Raw genomic sequence first — 17,181 nt, 5'->3', positions numbered from 1 at the left:
AAAGGACAGACATCGGAACTAAAAAGATATATTTGTACAAGTATCCATCCCGGGCGGGAATCGAAGCTGCAAACCGCCGGTTGTTAGGCGCGTACATCGCACGCGTACCACTACATGAGAGGTTGTTAGTATATAGCTGTAAAGTTCTGAACGCTATCAGAGCCATCTTCATTCTACAATGAACGTAACAACAAACAGCCTTATAATGTAAAGCTATCTAATTCATTTAACAGAATATAGATGGCGCTGCGCGAACGCAAGGCTTTTAATAAGTTTGAAGATAAATTTTAACCGTGGATTCGATAGCCTTTCAAGGTCTTTGTTTTGCAAATTCATTAAATTCTGGTATGTATGTACGTCTTGATTAACCTCTCCATCGTGCTACAGAAAACAAATAAAGCCGTCGATCCCGATTGTTATCGCAGATAGTAGATAAATATTCTGAAAAGTCTAATGAACCCGTTCCCAATTGTCGGGCTTGGATTTTTATCGAATGTTTCCGTGGCAGATCATTTTGTATGAAGCTATTCACTGGTCGGAAACTGATTTTGAGTCGACGCCAACAAGAAACCTCGGGTATTTTGCTAGCCCTCTACGTCCCGAAAAAAATCGTGTCGGATCTCGCTCGACTACGAGTAAGTAAGGCGCTGTTCACACTTACCCGATGTTGGGGCCGACAACCCACCCCCGTAACCTCTGAATCTTGCAGAGTAGTTTATTTTATATTTGACTAACTGACCTGGCGGACTTCGTACCGCCTTAAATTTTTTTTTTTACTAAATATACTAATTAAATTCATCAAAATAAAATAATAGCCTATCTTTCAAGTTGGATCAAACTGCACGCGGTGTGGAAATTTGATTAAAATTGGTTAAGGAGTTTAGAAATCCATCGCGGACAAACAACGTGACGCGTAATTTATATACATTACTAGCTGACCCCCATTAACTTAGGGATATGAAAAAAGATGTTAGCCGAATTTCATTAAATACCGTCCAGCCGTTTTGGAGAAGTATTTTAACTAACATTGGGACACGAGAACTTTATATATAAGATAAGTGTGCAAAAATACATTCCTCAGTCCGCGCTATTTTCGTAAAAAGGGGTCCAAAGACGTTGTTCTTCACGTATTATACTTGGCTCTGAGCAAAAATCGAATCCTAATCGCCAAACCGGTTGCTAAGCACTTTTCTTATTAAACACCTTTGTACGTTAAATTAGTACATTAACATCGTAATAAATTATCTCGTAACTTAATAAGCTCCTTTTACAGTAACTCGCTCAGTCATCAAACAAGCTTACGACTTCCTACACTATTGTTTCCTTATCAACGTCGATGTCAATTCGTATCGATAGTTTATAGTATACACGTTATTTCGGCAAGGTGGCGCAAGTGTGCCCACACATACTTTCTCCATAGTATCGATATTATTATTCGAGCGACGAGACATGTCGCAACTTGTCGCGTAATCGACGAGATATCGCTCTGACCTTAGAATGAAAAGTGTACATCAACATAAGTGTTAATGTACATAATGTTTGTTTTCGTTTTAAAGATAAAACTATCTTATTTTGTGCCTTTGTAACGAATTATATAATTATTTTTTTTACGTATGGTATGTAATATTATATTTATGTTATTTTTTATTTCTAACATGACGTGAAATTTTCGTTGTAGTCATTTAACTACGCTTAGGGTTGCCAACTTTTTTTGACAAAAAAAACGTATAAAATGGTTTGGATAGGAAAAAATAAAGTATTTAGAAGAAGAAAAAAGTATTTTTCAAATTTTATGTTTTTGTTGCTTTAAAAACGTATTTTTGTGTGCCTTTAGCACATGCTAACAATTTTTTGTTATGTTTAAATGTTTCAAACTTGTTTAACAATCAATATTTAAATTTATATAAAAAAAAAATCGTTTCTAATTAAATTTATTGACGCTATATTTCTCTCTTCTCGCTACTTTAGATTCATTACTAAAAAAAAACCCTTTCAGTGAAAGCTTAAGTAGTTAGTAGAGTAAGTAAGATTTTTTTTTTAATATATATTTGGTAAGCTATCAGGTGCATTTTTAAGTATATATTGCCATTTTTCAACTGTACTTTTCACTGAAAATTCTTTATCATCATTAGTGTTTTTTTTTGTCTTATACATTCGGAATATATATCCTGCATCTTAATTTTTAATCCATCTTGTAATTTAGTTTTTATAATTATCATTTCAAAATGTTCAAATTTAACCGCATTTTTTAAGGACACGTTAGGAAGTATTGAATGCCAGTTAGTTATCTTCGCTAAGGTCAAACCATTTTTCCAACCATTGATTCCTTAACTACATATAAACAAAGCCAACGGTAAATTTTTCTACAATATCGTTGATAGTGAGTAGTGACATCTGTGACAAATGTCAGATTGTCACCTGTCCTGTCACATTCAAAACACCACATCTGAGATCTAACATTTCGTTCGGTAATTTTAAATCCTTTCCATCATCCGTTTTACCTTATATGTACCGTTAAATAGTTAAGTACTCATAATAAGTATTTTGTTTCACGCATCACAGTAAAGATTGAAAATAAAGTATTTTCATATACTTTATTTGTATGCAAAAGTATAAAGTATATTTACCAAAAATAAAGTAGAATACTTTATTATAAAGTATGGTTGGCAACCCTATAGGGAACTGTGTTATCCCTTAGCTGCCTCTTACGACACCCTTCTTATTCGGTGCGACAAAGCCAGCCCTGCGGTCACCAAACCACATGAGTTCGCGCTATTTTTGGCGTGAACTTGTGGAGGCCTGTGTCCAGCAGTGCAGTGCAATGTATTGAATCAATCTATTGAGAAATATATAAACACTTAAGGCAATAATCACTCAATTTGTTAACTATCAGCTAGTGGGTCAAGATCGAGTCAAATAAAGCTTTAAAATAACCTTGGGCCTTAATTGGAAGTCATTGATTTTATGCGCCGCTAATTTTTGTTTCTTTAAAAATAAATTTTGCCAGCTACTTTTTGATACTTCAATATTGGTAAATAAGCATACGGCCTACGTGATGGTAAATGGTTAACGTAGCGTATGGACGCTTGCAACAGCAGAATCATCTTCAGCACGTTGCCGACCTTCCCCAGGAGTTCTGGTCACTTTACTCACCACAGGAACCCAACACTGCTTAAGAGCAGTATTATTTATCTGTGATCTTCTGTAAGGTCGAGATAATTCCTCAGTCGGGCTGCTCCAGATTTTCAGCAGGATATTTCCTCCTTCCTTCTATGCCCTACCTCAATGAAGATAACTATTACATTTTTTTTTTACATACAAGTATAAACAAACTTGACTTTATCATAGAAATTCTTTCTATTCGAGTATTCTTTATCTTGACTGCAGGTTTTGGGACGTTACAACATTATAGAATATTTCTACAAATTTTAAAATTTGCATCCTTAAAATTTTATAACCTGTCGTATTTGGCAGCTGAACCTAAAAGCGAAATGACCTACACATTTTCTTTAAACATTTGGAGTTTAATTTATAACAAAATAAAACAATCATTGGATATGGCGACCATATATTTAAAAATCAAATTTATCTACAAACATAAAAAGATGTTACAATATCACATTCTGCTTGTACTTGCGACACCAATAAATTAAATATTACACAACAAATGGGTCCTGGGCCCTTACGATTCGAAATCAGTAACGATTACTGAAGGGTGTACTGCATACGTACTATACATATATACTGCACTCTTTGTTGCTTCTTCTGAAACTTGGTTCTCTTAGTTCATGTTACCAGCACGATTATTATATCTAGAATTTGATTATTCTTTCTGTGTTATATTGGTGTGTACCCTGTCATCAGTTACTGGTTTCCAATTGTTATATATTTATTCTAATGTTATGGTTTATTGCCGGCCAACGTTGTCGATCTTGGATTGGAGGTTGTTGATAACCTCATAGGGCAGCTGGTCGCCGAGGATCTCGAAAAGATTGATTCTCTGATTGACTGGAATAGATTCATAAGCGGCCAGCTCTACTCCTTCTTGTACCTGGTAAGAAGACATATTCGTGAAAGTGTTTTAAAGATCTAAATATAATTGTTTTAAATTAAATAACAAATCTAAACATACTAAAGTAATTTATATATAAGTTTGAAATAATTAGAGAAAAAGGTCAAATCAGTAACAGTATTGTAAAAGTTTCAGAGTTAAATAAATGACTCTTCACTTATGGATGGCAGGGGTACGAGGCTTATCACTAGACGTAATTCCAATCCAAGCTAGCGAAGTAAATAGTCATATACATAATTATACAGGTACGCTTATTAGCCATGTAGCTGAGGATATATAAATAAAAATTACCTTAATTTAACTGATGCTAATTACCAAAAGATTTTTAATTTTGCTTTTCTTCTTTTGAATTCAAATTATCGATGTTGTTACAAACCTTCTGGATGACGGCATCCTTGGGGATGAGGAAGGTGCTCTGTGCCTGCTTGATGGCTTCCTTGCTGTAGGCGGCGCCCTCGCGCTGAGGAGCCGCGGCCACCATCGCCACCGCCACCAGGCACAGCACGATAGACTTCATTCTTGCTAAGTAATTTAGTAATACCTGGTAACAGAACATCTATACTTATAAAATTTGATCACGAAAGTAATAAAAACTTAATGAAATAGGTACAGGCGAAGAGAAGAGAAAATAAAATTTATATACAAATGTATCTACAGTTACAAATTTAGAAAACCTCTACGTAAAATATCTATTTTATGGCGAAAACGTCTTACAAAATTTTGAAAAAGAATTGAATTTCTCCTAACTAATGGATCGATTTTTACGAAAAATAGCTAAAAAATTTCATATGGAAAATCGCTTTGACATAAAAAAGACATCAAAATCGGTCCAGCCTCATAATCACATATCAACATATACTTTTTAAAATGTATCTAAGGAACGTCGAAAAATTGTACCAAATTCCTTTAGTATTATTCCTGTTATCATAATTTATCCAAATATATATATAGATACTAGCTGACTTGGCAAACGTTGTCTTGCCGCTAAACGCTATTTAAAAATAGGGGTTGATGGTGGAAGGGTGATAATTTAGGGTTGTATGTATTTTTCAACACCAAATCATAGTAAAATAAAGAATAAACAATATATCTAAAAATAAAAAAAAAATTGGGATGGACTACCCATAACATTTAGGGGGATGAAAAATAGATGTTGTTCGATTCTCAGACCTACCTAATATGCACACAAAATTTCATGAGAATCGGTCAAGCCGTTTCGGAGGAGTTTAACAAAAAAAAACCGCGACACGAGAATTTTATATCTTAAATTAGATTTCGGAAAAGCAGACCAAAGAAATTAAAAAAAAACCTTAATTTTTTTTTTGTTAATTAATATTTTGTCGAGTTGTTTTTATTTTTACATGCACTCACTTATTGACATTGTTATTTTTTTTAATTGCATTTGGAGTTTAGCTTACGTACTGTAATTATACGAATGTATAATTATTGTATAATAATTGCGTTTGTGTAAACAAATGTTGGTAAATTTTAAAAAAAATAAAAATAAAAACGTCTATTCAAGAAGGTGTTATATAAGTAAGATGTGCTAAGTTTTGGAGATATCACTATTATTTCATATACATTATAATTTATTACACACATTAAGAAGATTAGAGACTACACGTGCGAAAGCGTTATGTGCAAATGAGGAGAGTATAACAAGATTTTAGGAGTGAGGAACAATCAGAGCGACACATGTATTACGTAAACTCGGAAATGGTGACCTGATCATAACTAAATGCATGAGAGAAAGTGAAGTCACGATCCTGGCATGTCTTACGAATTCAAAGTGCTTCATTCCGTTCTCTTCATCAATATTTATTGAAAATGTTTTTTGAAAGCTTGGCTGTTTTGTTTTAACGTATGCATAATTTAAATTTTTTAAAAACGGGATATTTGTGTTGGCTTCGTTAGGTGTTTTATTCAAGTTTCCCGTTTTAATCTATATCCTTTCAATTTCGACCAATGTTCTATTCTCAAAAACGGAGTCACAAAATGTTATTAAAATCTTAAGAATGACAATAAAGATTACACTTGTTCATTACAAATATATTGAAATCAATATGATCGAAGTGGCTAAAAATTTTATTTACGTTTTGATTCAGGTTCGTAACCAAGGAATTAATGAAATAATAAACACCGCTCACTAACCGTCTGTCAAAGCAATGAATATTTAGAACCGTAATAAGTAAAACTTCTTAACGCCCGCTTGACTTGGAGAGTAAGCTGGTAAATTCGTGACGAGAGCATTACGAAAAGTGTGATCGGGTGACGCGAACGGAAGTTGAGAGGGAGATATAAGTAAGTGAAGATAGAAAGTTTTACTTCAGTCGTGTCGTTTAATCCACACTCGATTATTTTAACGACCTTTGCTCAAAACTAAAATAAGTTGTAAGATGATAAGAACGTACCGCGTAAGCTTCTAACAGAGACACGAATGATTTTTAATCCTACCTTACTTAGATACTTTATGTATATTCTTTATTGCACTTAAAAAAAATACGGTTATTCATATACAAATTTAGTTAGCAACGGTGGACTTATCTCTAGAAGAGACCTCTTCCAGCTAACCTGTGATAGTGAGACCTAATGTTATATAGAAGGCTAAGAGAGTGCAGTAAAATTTACTTTAACTCATGGAGTACACTTATTACACATAATAATGTATCAAAGACCGTTTACTGTACTTATATGTTGATGACTTAAAGCGTTCTATATTTATTACTTTGCTTCAATTGAAAATGAAATTTTAAAAATATGGTTCTTTGATTATAATTTTGTAAACTTGTTTTTTATCCAATATTAATTTTTAAACGAAAAATCATTATAATGACTCAATGAAAGAGTTATACAACTGATTACATTTTGGGAATCAATAACTCGTTTAAAACATAGTTTTGACTTTGATATTAATTATTTACATAATTCACACATATGACACGCCATATTCCGTAACTACTTGACCAATTTTATTCATTTTTTTTAAATATTTTAATAATTTCAGAAGGTTATGTCGAAATTGAAATTATTTAAATTCAGCAGAAATTCGGAAAATATTAGTTTTTTTTTTAAAGTTTTCCAGTCTTTGTAAAAGCTTCTTAAGGAAGAAAAAATTAGTAAAAATTTGCAGAAAATTTTAACATTTCGATGAATTTTAAGTAAATATATCTCCAGATAACCCCTCCTACACTTAAGACGATTCTCGATCCAAACACTTCCCTTCGAGATTACATAACGTCGGAGATGTTTATCACACGCGTACGCAACAGAGTCGCGCAAAATAACACTTTAGCACTTTAGCACAAAACCAATGCAAATACGCTTCCAAAATATATAGTCAAATTATAATATTTTAAACAATAGAAATTATATACCGTAAATTATATAAAAACATTAAAAAATTCCACCGACACTAAATAACAAATTAAAAAACACTATAACTTACAATGGCAAAATTCTTCACAAATATATTAAAAACAAATGAACAATAGATCACAGTAACACAAGTGAAGGGTTTCCTAAGGGCTCACCTGCGAGTCGGCAGCCGGCAGTGTCTTGCAATGCGACGCGCGCGGACACCGCCTCCTCATATAGCGCCCCCCTTCAATACTTTCACCGTCCTCCTCCATATGACGATTACTCCTACGCAACTCCTCGTACGGAGCTACGAAATGTACTCATCTTAGATTGTCATGTAATACAAGATCATCGAGGACTTATTAAATGACGCGGATAGGTGCATATCAGATAACACATCAGAATAACAATGCATAATATTATAGTTATATATTTATTTGATAAAGGGAAGAGTTAGAGGGTTTATAATAAAAAGATTATTTAGACAGATGCTTTTGATAAATTGGCCACCAATTCCCCAGCGTTCCCCTATGGCCAAAACACATGAGTTGAAGCCATTTTTGGCGCTAACTTGTGGAGTCCTACGACCAGCAGTGAACTGCGATAGGCTGATGTATGTGTGTGTGTGTGTGTGTGTGTGTTTGTTTGTTTTGATAGATTATCGACACTTGATGGAAACTTAAACAACTTACCTTATACATCAAAACTCCTTAACAGACTTCTTAGCAGAAAAATATTATCTACTTATTACGAAACATGTTAGTCCATATTGTTTATATTAAGTTAAAATAATAAAAATATATATATATATATATATATTTATATAAAAAAGCAAAAAAGAGATATTAGTAATATTTGTGTATTTCACGCAAACTACCAGAACGAGCTCTAAGGTCGCTCGCTTCGTGGCTCGCATCCGATTAAGGATTAAGTCCAATCACTACAATTCTGAAGTGGTTCTCACCAAAAGCGAAGCGCCGGACCCTGATCCCTAGATACATGCAATTGATTTAAGCGATCTTCGATCTAAAGTGGATTGGATCGGTTAAATAACTAAGTGGTGATGTCAACCTTCAGTAGTATCATTTGGAATATTTTTAAATGAGTCAGAAAATCCTACCTTTACATTAGAAACATTAATTACATATGTATGCTAGCTGACCCTGCAAACCTTGTTTTCCCATATATGTTATTAACCCCCTTTAATCCCTCCCCTATAACTTAGGGGTGTAAAAAATTGATGTTGGCCGATTCTCAGACCTACCCGATTGTACAATTTCATAAAAATCGGTCTAGCCGTGTTGGAAGACTAACTAATATTGTGACACAAGAATTTTATATATAAGATTAATTACAAAATGAGATGAATATTTATTTATCTTTGACACTATAGCCAAAGTGAAAGAGACAAAGTAACGTAGGTTTGAGAACCAGAATTATTCTCCAATCCGGAGAAAGAGGCCAATACCCTAAAGTAGGATGTCACAAACTGAATTGAGCATCAGAATTCCAGCTAATTAGTGTCTAATGTCATTTATCTTTGTCAGCTGTCTCGCAACATAAACATATTTATGATGGACAACAAAACAGGTTCATGCCTGACACTAAATATAAATAAAATAGGTTATTGTAAATTATTATTTCAGTCAATATTCCTTTTTAACCGACTTCAAAAAAGGAGGAGGTTACTCAAGTCGACAGTATATTTTTTTAATGTAAGTTCGGGGATAACTTCGTCGTTTAGAACCGATTTTGATAAGTCTTTTTTTTTTGGAAAGTAGATATCCTAAGTGTGATACCATGATAAAGAAACTAGGATCTGATCCCAAAGGAATCGAGGGAAACCATTGAAAATCCGCTTATTTTTTACTAGGTGTACCGATTTTGATGATTTTTGATTCAAACGAAATCCGATGTTTATCATGTGGTCACATTTGAATTTCATTGAGATCTGATTACAACTTATGGAGTAATCTTTGATAATGCGTATTTACTTGACTATTTTTCGTCTACCTACGTTGTATTACTTGTCGATGTAACTGAAGTCGGTTTTTTTTTCGTTTGCCAGCAAACACAATTATGTGCTGAAAAACTCAGACATACTTTTTAAATAAACTAACTTCACTCAAAATATTGGTTCTTTTTTTTAAATTAGGAAACCAAAATAACTGTACCGTTAAATAAAAGTGTAAAGTTCAAGAAAAGTAAAGACTATCTCGTCTTAATCTGGTCTGCCAGGATGAACCAATTGTCTTACAAAAGAGCGAGTTCGTGACGCACTGATTCTATCGGCTTGAGTTTCTTGTACGATTGTCTAAAACAATCCTTAGAAAGGGTAACTAACTTTCTACGAGAATGAAGTAAGAAAACAACAAGATTGCGGATAAAATTATCTAAATGGATAGATAGAACTAGAAAAATTACGGCCGGTGAAATCGAAACTCTGACCAAAATCAGCTTTCAACTCTAAATGTGAAACCCTCGCAGAATTATTGATTTGTACCAACAAATTATAGGAAAAATAAAATTATAGGAAACTATAATCAAAAATAGACAATCAATATTAGTAGAAGAGACAATATTATTTAGATCAAAAATGGAAACAATTCTCAAAGATTAGGTAGCAAAAAATTACATCACAAACAAGGTAACGAAGATGAGTCACAGTTGTAATAATTTATGGTATTTTTTGTCGTAACATTGATGGCGCCAAAATTCTGAATGTCTTTAGCATACTTATTAAAAGTACTACACGAAACATGTGGTTTTGAGGCTGTATTGACGTTAACTATAAATTTACTGGTAAAGAAGCTTAAATAGTGGCCAGACAACTTTCCTCAGTAAATACCCTTTAGAAAAAAAATTGAAATTGGCAGAGTGATCACCGAAATAAGCGAGACATTAGTGTCTAGAAGAAAATGCATTCTTCACGTTTACAATGCTTATAAATTCGAGAATTAGATTGTTGCTTTTATGTGATAACTTTTTTGTCTTATAACTACACTCGTGGCCGATTGTTCTTAAGGTGGGCGACTTAATGCTTCATCACTTCAGTCTATCGTAGTCCACTGCTGGATACAGGCCTCCCACAAGTTCATCATCCATAGTCACCACGGCGGGATAACCACCCAACCACTGGCTTCGCAATACACAGGCCGAAGACGGGCAGCAGCGTCTTCGGTGCGACAAAGCCAGCCTTGCGGTCACCAACCCGCCTGCCGAGCGTTGTGACTATGGGCAAAACACATGAATTCGCGCTATTTTTGGCGTGAACTTGTGGAGGCCTATGTCCAGTAGTGGACTGCGAAAGGCTGATGTGATCTGATGAATTATTAAATTATAATTTACTTGCAGAACTAGTTTACAAAAGCAAATAAAGCTTGTCACATAAATGTAAAAAGTGTCCGGAAAGCGTTTTCGAAGTCGACAAAACTTCACGTTAGAAATATTTATAAAAAACTAAAGTTACTGGTTATGTCATAACGTCTGATTGATATTATCGTAACCGGATACATGTGTATCTTTACGGCCCCCGTCGAATGTGACGTCCATACTTTCATATGTCAGATAGCGTTCTAATCATATTCTAATAACCAAACAAGTATTAGGAAACCGGTTTGCAAAATCGTCTTCAGACCTTGGTGTTTGTATGTATACTATTTCAAATGTATGTCTGAATTATTTGTGATTAATATTTCTGAATAAATTTAATGAACAATTTAATGATGATTTGATTTTAAGTTTTAGTATTGCGCTTTGTCCGATGAGGATTCATTTTTAACCGACTTCCGAAAAAGGTTTTCTCACTTCCATTGTATTTTTTTTCCCTCAGAACTTTTGACTGGATGGATTGATTTTGATGATTTTTGTTTTAATTGAAAAAAAGTGCATATCATGTAGTCCCATTGAAATTAATTTTGTGATCTAACAAGTATTTTCCGAGCTATATATAATAATCCGTATTTACTTGACTATTCTTTCGTCGATCTACGTTGTGTTATACCGTATAATATACCGTTTTACTGGACATACCACCGATTTTGATGAGTCTTATTTTGGTCGAAAGCTGATGCTTGTACTGTTCTTCTCTTTAAATTTGAGTGATATCTAATGACTGCTATTTAAGTAATCTTATATAACGCGCATTTACTTGACTATTTTTTCGTCTACTTACGTGTTATTACTTGTCGATGTAATTGTAGTTGGTTTTTGAAGGAATTAAATCCATCACTTCAGCCTAATATAGTCCACTGCTGGACATAGGCCTCCGCCAGTTCGTGCCAAAAATGGAGTGAACTCATGTGTTTTTCCCATAGTCACCACGCTGGGCATGCGGGTTGGTGACGCTGCTGCCCGTCTTCGGCCTGTGTATTTCAGACCCGGCAGTGAGATGGTTATCCCATCGGTCGGCTTTTTAAGTTCCAAGGCCATAGTGGATCTGTGTTATCCCTTAATCGCCTCTTACGACACCCACGGGAAGAGAGGGGGTGGCTATTTTCTTAATGCCGTAACCACACAGCAGAATTAAATTATAAGCTGAAAAAACCGTTTCTATAAACAACGACAGCTCCTCCGTATAACAAAAAGCTATTAAACCTGTGTACATACCAGCTTATCTACTTCGAGCACCTTACAAAACTGTTGACCTACCATTAGTCGTAACGAAATTGTTCACAGTACAGCATTTAACATAAACTTTGCGCAAATGTTCGTGCAATACAGGGCAGATGTTTACGACGGGTTACGAGATGGGCTAGAAAGGCAGAGATAATTGTCGAACTTTTGTGAAGGCATTTTGTGCAACCGTCTTTACGATTATTTCCGCAATCATTAGAGTGATGAGACGTAGAATTACTGTTGTCTTAGGTTATTTAATCATCTATTTTTAGTGTTTTATTAGGAAGGTTGAGATTTCTATAGCATTCAGTGACATTCACATGAGAGACATCTTTGATATTTTTTGTATTTTTATTTAGTTTGTTTTTTTTGCCATGAGAAGCCATTATCTTCCAAAAATAAAAATTATATTTGTTAAAATATGATTATTTATTTTAAACTTATTCCTCGTTTCATTTTAACAATTTCTTGGATAGTTTTTAATATCTAAAATCGTGGTGAAGGTAATTAATTAGGAGGTGTAAGAACGCGGACAAGTTGCAGCTGAAATGATGAATATGGAGCAGCCCCAATGAGCTCCCTCAACCTTACAGAAGATTACAGCTAAATAATACTGTTTTCAGAAGCGTTGTGTTTCTGTGGTGAGTAAGGTGACTAGACCTCCTGAGGGGATTGGGGATAGGGTCGCTTCTGGTGTTGCAGACGTCTACAAGCTACGGTAATCGTTTACCATCATGTGAGCATCTTGTTTGCCGACCAGGTGCATAAAAAAAACTATATACGTGCCTATTCATACTTTCACTAATGTCAACAAAAGTAACAGTCTTAACACGATTTAGAGAACGCATCGCATAACCTATGTTGCAGCTAGCTCGTGGAAATAGACATTACATTGTACGGCTAGACACTTTGTATACTGTTGTTATGTTATTTAACTGCACAGCTAGTTTCGTAGTAGAATCACTGTGATACAATACAATACAATACAAACACCCATCATTGTACAATATCAGAGAAAAAAATTTGTACCGAAAAAGAAAATAAAGACATGTACAAAAGGCGGTCTTATCGCTAAAAGAGCGATCTCTTCCAGACAACCTCTAGCATGAAAAGGACATGACAAAAGATTTAGACGGCATGGAGGTGTACATACACAATATATACATATAATCATACACGTAAATATACATACATATAAATATTGCATATATATAAAAACATAATATATAAAAAATATAAAAATACAAATATACATACGACAAAAGAGAGGAAGGACCGGCTAGTCATTGTCAATAATATACATTTGCAGTAAATTAATTTATAAACTTATAGTATCTTTAAAAACTTATAACGTGACTCATGAGTTTAAATAGTGTTTCTTTAAGTAACTTTTAAAAGTGTCTAGTGAATGTGTCCGCCTTATATTTGCGGGTAAAGCATTCCAAAACCGAACAGCTTGTATCGAAAACGATATATATAAAATACCCTAATATCATCATTACAGCCTATACAGTCCACTGCTGGACATAGGCCTCCACAAGTTTACGCCAAAAATAACGTGAACTCATGTGTTTTGCCCGTAGTCACCACGCTCTCTTCCTGCTTACGGCATCCCTGTTGACTTTTGTAGCTGGATTTCAGACTTTTTGAGTGAACGGTCGATCAGAGTGGTCGTGGACGGCTGCTCCTCTGACCTGATGGATATAAACGCCGGCGTCCCTCAAGGTTCTGTTCTCTCTGCAACTCTTTTCCTGCTCCATATTAACGACATGCTACGACCAGGCATTGTTGGATACGCAGATGACAGTACGATTGTTGAGAGATATTTGTCCAGCGCAAAAGACAGCAGGGACGTAATACGTTCTCAGAGAGAGGCCATGGTGGAACGAACAAATTCAATACTGGAGCAAGTATCCCAATGGGGTGATTGCAACCTGGTCACGTTCAACGCCGCCAAAACGCAGGCCTGTTTATTCTCCACCAAACGGAGTCCTTTCAACTTGACTCCTACTTTCCGTGGTACACCTGTCCCTGTGTCCGATACCCTCGACCTCCTTGGCATAGAGTTGAATTATAACCTCAACTTTGGCAATTACATTGAGTCCAAAGCGCAAACTGCGGCCAGAAAGCTTGGCATCTTAAATAAGGTTAAGCGATATTTCACGCCTAAACAGCTTCTTACGCTATACAAAGCTCAAATCCGATCGTGCATGGAATATTGTAGTCACTTGTGGGATGGCTCAGCTAAATATCAACTCGCCACACTGGACTCAGTGGAACGCAGAGCCAAGCGGCTTATCGGTAATGCCAGTTTGGTGAAATCTCTTCATACTCTGGCTCACCGAAGAAAGGTTGCCAGTCTAACGGTCTTTTACAGGTTGTACTTTGGAGAGTGTGCCCTGGAGCTGCACGAGCTCATACCCCCATCTCCTTTCTTCCATCGGACTTTCAGACGTACCGCGGGCTTTCATTCCTACCTGATTGATATACCTTTCATACGTACAAAGCGCTTCGAATCATCTTTTTTAATGCGCACAGCCAAGGAATGGAATTCCCTGCCGGCGTCTGTATTTCCGAGTTCATATAACCCGAACATATTTAAAGCGCGAGTGAACAGGCTTCTTCTGGGCGAACTCGCTCCATCTTCGACCTCGTCTGTGCTCTAGGGCTAGACTGAGGTCAAGAGTAAGCCCATATCGTAATAAAAAAAAAAAAAAAAAAAAACGCTGGGCAGGCGGGTTGGTGACCGCAGTACTGGCTTTGTCGCACCGAAGACGCCGCTGCCCGTCTTTGGCCTGTGTATTTCAAAGCCAGCAATTGGATGGTTATCCCGCCATCGGTCGGTTTCTTAAGTTCCAAGGTGGTAGTGGAACTGTGTTATCCCTTAGTCGCCTCTTACGACACCCACGGGAAGAGAGGGGGTGGCTAAATTCTTTAGTGCCGTAGCCACACAGCACACTAATATATATACCCTAATATACCCTAATATATAAAATATAAAATACCCTTTCTAAAATAAAGTTCATTTTGATTTTTAAAATACAGTTTATGTATGTATGTAAAAAAAAGATAAAGCAAGATATTGAAGTGTGAATAATTGTGTTTGCTCGTAAACGAAAAAAAAACCGACTTCAATTACATCGACAAGTAGTACAAACGTACGTAAACGAAATAATAGTCCAGTAAATACGCATTATTAGATATCACTCGAAAAGTACTTGTCACGCAGACAATAAACTGTCAGACTTAGGACCTAACGATTATGTCTGTATATTGAAAATATTAATATTTTATATTCATAAATTAAAATACCACAATGTGTTATTAATTATCATTATCTATACAAATAAATAAAATTGGAGTGTCTGTTTGTAATATTAAAATAACCGCTTTTTACTAAATGCAAAATGCATATACCAAAATAAAAAAATTTATAACTTTTGTCTCTCTGTCTGTCTGTCTCTTATGGCTAATCTCTGTAACGGCTAGACCGATTTTGACGGGACTTTCACTGGCAGATAGCTGATGTAATCAGGAGTAACTTAGGCTACTTTAATTTCAGATTGTTTTTTATGACTACGAACAGAACAATAATTATTTTGCAAAACTGTATGCGGACGAAGACGCGGGCACAGCTAGTAAATAAATAAGTATAAATCCCTTGCAACATACACACACACGGTCGTCTGTTTCTATGGTATGCAAATTAATACTTGTGTTACGGGTAACAGCCGACTGTTAAAACTATATTATTTTTTTGATAAATATACAAATATTATACACCCAGGCTCAGGCGGGAATTGAATTCGCAACTCGTGGATCAGAAAGCAGCACAACAAACTGCGCCAACGGGCTAGTCAAAATTATCAAATAAAATCATTATCGAATAAAAAGGCTAGCCTTACAATTAAATGGCTATGGGAGCCAATTAGCTGTGACGTACACACTTACTAAATGTAATCTTAATAAATGTAACTACCAAATTCCTAATTATTTTTGAATTTTAAATACAGATTTACAAACAGGTATATTGAATAGGAAGAGGTTTTATTACTTAACCGATAAGCTCTACGTGTAATAACTTTTTAATGTTTATTTTATATTATGTCATTAAATGTTTTAAGACCAATTAAGCTAATAAAATTAATAAAATGTGCTTTCGTTTAATTATGTTGGATTCGTTTTAAAACATTTTCCGTTATATAACTAAAATTGATTTTTATAATTAAATTTCAAGCTCTAGTTTCTGCTTCTGTAAGGTCGAGCTGCTACCCCAGTCGGGCCGCTCATCATTTTGAGCAGGAAAATTCCAGCTTTGCCCTTAATCGGATAAAATTCACATCATCATAAATATATTTATTACTAGCATCCTCTTGTCCTGTCTTGCGGACTGTCGAAGACTTGTACTTTTAATTGATCGTACGTTTTCTGAAATTTTTCAATTTCCTGCGCCTCATCCTAATTTCTAAGTCCATAATAACCTTTTAAGAAAGTATTTCTTATGAAAAAAAAATTAGTCAAATCGTTCCTACAGTCGTTCTTGAGTTTTGCGCTTAGTAACACACGCGGTGCAACATAAATTTAGGGATTAAATTAAATATATATAACTGTGTATTGTTCTCTTTTAGTTTTATTTCGAGTGCCAATGAAATCGACGGAGGTCAGAAGGCACTCGCAACGCAAAGAGGACAGTCATTAAGCAATGATCTCTAATCGGCCGTCACCATCACCATACTGGACAGTCACTTTTACGCGTACACCTTGTCTATAAGCATGATTTATTATCTTGTGACTCGAATGCATATTAATGATCAAATCGTAATTTTAATAGTTTCTACTTACGATTATGTAATAGAAAGACCTTGACATGTGTAGAAATGTTTACTTATGTATATTTGTTAATTGTTAAGAAAAAAATTATTGGCTTGATATTGAGCGGTCGGTGATAGCTTGAAATTCGCTTTGTGCATCGTGCAGTGGCTGCAAGCCATTTTAGTTTACGATTTATATAATTTATGAGGTGTATGGCCTCTGGAGCAACTGGAAAGGAACCAATCATGAAAGGCGGACAAGTTACAGCTTTGATTCGATAAACGACTCGATCATTGATGAACAATATAATTACCTGGATCCTG

The 17,181-nt window shown here is 35.0% G+C and overlaps 1 protein-coding gene across 1 annotated transcript; it reads right to left on the bottom strand.

Annotated features, from left to right (window-relative positions):
- Window positions 1–3,551: 3,551 nt before the first annotated feature.
- LOC123654114 lies at window positions 3,552–7,646 on the bottom strand. The gene is made up of 3 exons (XM_045590074.1): window positions 7,603–7,646; window positions 4,449–4,613; window positions 3,552–4,051 (listed from the first exon to the last, which is right to left on the bottom strand). The coding sequence occupies exons 2-3, from the start codon at window positions 4,587–4,589 to the stop codon at window positions 3,908–3,910; spliced, it is 285 nt and encodes a 94-aa protein (XP_045446030.1). The 5' UTR covers window positions 4,590–4,613; window positions 7,603–7,646; the 3' UTR covers window positions 3,552–3,907.
- Between the last annotated feature and the right edge of the window lie 9,535 nt (window positions 7,647–17,181).

Source organism: Melitaea cinxia, chromosome 5, assembly GCF_905220565.1.
Source record: "Melitaea cinxia chromosome 5, ilMelCinx1.1, whole genome shotgun sequence".
Taxonomy (NCBI): domain Eukaryota; kingdom Metazoa; phylum Arthropoda; class Insecta; order Lepidoptera; family Nymphalidae; genus Melitaea; species Melitaea cinxia.
This window is presented reverse-complemented; position numbering and strand designations above follow the sequence as displayed.